General features: G+C 27.9%; 1 protein-coding gene across 1 annotated transcript; it reads left to right on the forward strand.

Moving 5' to 3' along the window:
* Window positions 1–802: 802 nt before the first annotated feature.
* On the forward strand, window positions 803–1,217 carry HELRODRAFT_75376 (hypothetical protein; the record flags this gene model as incomplete). The annotated part of the gene is made up of 2 exons (XM_009015436.1): window positions 803–892; window positions 1,023–1,217. Coding segments are annotated over 2 exons (285 nt in total), but the record flags the coding sequence as incomplete, so codon positions are not given.
* Window positions 1,218–2,500: the final 1,283 nt, after the last annotated feature.

The following is a 2,500-nucleotide window of genomic DNA, read 5'->3' on the forward strand; positions in this document are numbered from 1 at the left end:
GTTGTCGTTGATCAACAAATTTGAAAATTACATTCATATAACAATAACTGGTGTTACGGGACGTCGTCGTAAGAGTGAGTCGATTTTAATAGAGAAATGGTTTTCAGCAGTAGACTATTAAATATAAGCTTGTTCAAAAAGGTTAATTTTAAATTTAAATTCATCTAATTATTTTTTAAATGTTTTGTTTGATTCCCTCTCACTCAGTCCTACCAATGTTGTCAAGTTCGGTTCAAAAAGTTTCGCCGATCAGATACCCCATTGCCCGATAAATCACTCACATTTCTCGGTTGGTTAATTAAATTTTTTCAATGCAATACAATACAAAACAGTATAATTATAATACATCATTCTGCATTCAGGCTAAGTTGGAGATCTCTATTGTATTATCTACCCTCTCCTCTGTTATAAAAATAAAAAAGAAGCTATAATATAATAATATAATTATAATAAAATTTAATAACTGCCCTGTTTACTTTTTACTACTAATAATTTATAATATATTTATATATATATATATATATACATATATATTTTTATAGCAAGCATATCACTTAGTGGGTATTTAAATATTCAAAGTCAATTAAGGTATTTGCACCATTATTGATTATATTTTATATCAGATATCTACCTACATAATTTTACCATGTACAATTGCTTGTTAAGCGTTGTTTCACATTATAAATGGAAACATACATAACAAATTATCAACAAAATTAACCTATTGTAAGGATTGAACCCAAAAGCACCATACTGGGAGGTCGAGTCCTTCCCAAAAGAATTTGATGTGGACTTGCCAAAGGGAAGAATTTATGACAACAAGGCCTTCCCCATCCATCTGGAACCTTCCAAAACTTACAAGTGGTGCACTTGTGGTATCAGCAAAAGCCAAGTAAGTGTAATACTTATGGCACATATACACAGACACACATACATACACACACCTCTAATCTTGATCACACTACATGATTTGCTACAATTTTCTAAATTTGAAACTGAATTATTTAATTTAATTTCGCCAGCCCATGTGCGATGGCTCGCACACAAGACTGGATGGAACAGAACCTATTAAAAAACGTCCTCTATATAGGCCGCTGGTGTTTACGGTAAATAAAGCTGAAACTTATCATCTGTGTAATTGCAAGCAAACGAATAACAAACCTTTTTGTGATGGCACGCACAGAAATACTGAAGTACAAACTGCAGTCAGCAGTTAATTATCTAACCAATTAACTTATTATAATTACAATTGAATTATTATTAATTAATATTATTATTTGATTTACTGAACAAATTTTATCCCATTAGTATTAAGAGGTTTTCTTGTAAATGTTAAATAAATAAGAAGATAATTTGTTATTTGTATTTTTTACTCTTATAAAAACGGTACAACTAATCACCATTGACTGTCAATACTGTGGGCAAATTTTTTAATATAAATAATAATTTTTTAAAATGTGAAAAATTTTTCATTTTATTAATTAGCAATCACAACATAGAACGCAATGAAAACGTGAGATTACGATGAATTTTATTCAGTGCATTAAAAGTTTCAAATGATCATCAAAGTTTTTTTCAGATTGTGTTTGGTGATCGTTTTGTGTGTGTTTGCGCGTGTGATTGTGTGTGTATGTGTGATTGTGTGTGATCGTGAAATAACTACTACAGTAATGAACAGATGACGATGGTGATGACGGTGACCATAAGGACGTTGATGATGATGATTTAGAACATCTAATGAATTTTTTTTAAATTGAAAGGAAAGAGAAATGTACATCCTATTTATATCAATCAATCAATCATACATCCAATCAATCATACATTCAATCAATCATTCATTCAATCAACAATTCAACTGATTAGCGTAACTAAAACGTGTGTACATCAAAATACACATATGTACAGATTTCAACTCATTTCAAATATTTATTAACATAATAATGTAACAGTTATATAGTTGCACTAGGTTGCAAATAGTTTGCTCAGTTAAATAAGGGCAGTTAATGAATAAATAAATGAATGAATAAACAAATCAGCGTCCATCACTATATTTATTTTTAAAAAATTTCCAGAGAACATTTCTGCCGAAGCTACAGAAAAACTAAATCTAAATAAATGAATAAAGTTACATGTCGTCAAAAGCTTCATTTATAATCATTTATAAACAGCAGTTGTGAACAAAATATAAATCGTACATATATATATATATATATATATAAATATATATATAATTATATATTTGTATATAATTTTACATATACGTATACAGATAAATATAAGTGTGTGACATTGTTTCTTCTCTGATTATCATTCAACCTAAAAAAATTATTTGAGAAAAGAAATAGTGATAAAAAACAACAACAATAATATTAATAATAATGTTAACAAAAAATAACGATAATAATAAAGTCTTATAATAGAAACATTAAATATCTATAGTCACAATAGTTTTATATTAGGGTATTAAATATATGATTAACGAAATAGTAAATAAATAGAG

This window comes from Helobdella robusta (assembly GCF_000326865.2).
Source record: "Helobdella robusta unplaced genomic scaffold HELROscaffold_16, whole genome shotgun sequence".
NCBI classification, from domain to species: Eukaryota; Metazoa; Annelida; class Clitellata; order Rhynchobdellida; family Glossiphoniidae; genus Helobdella; species Helobdella robusta.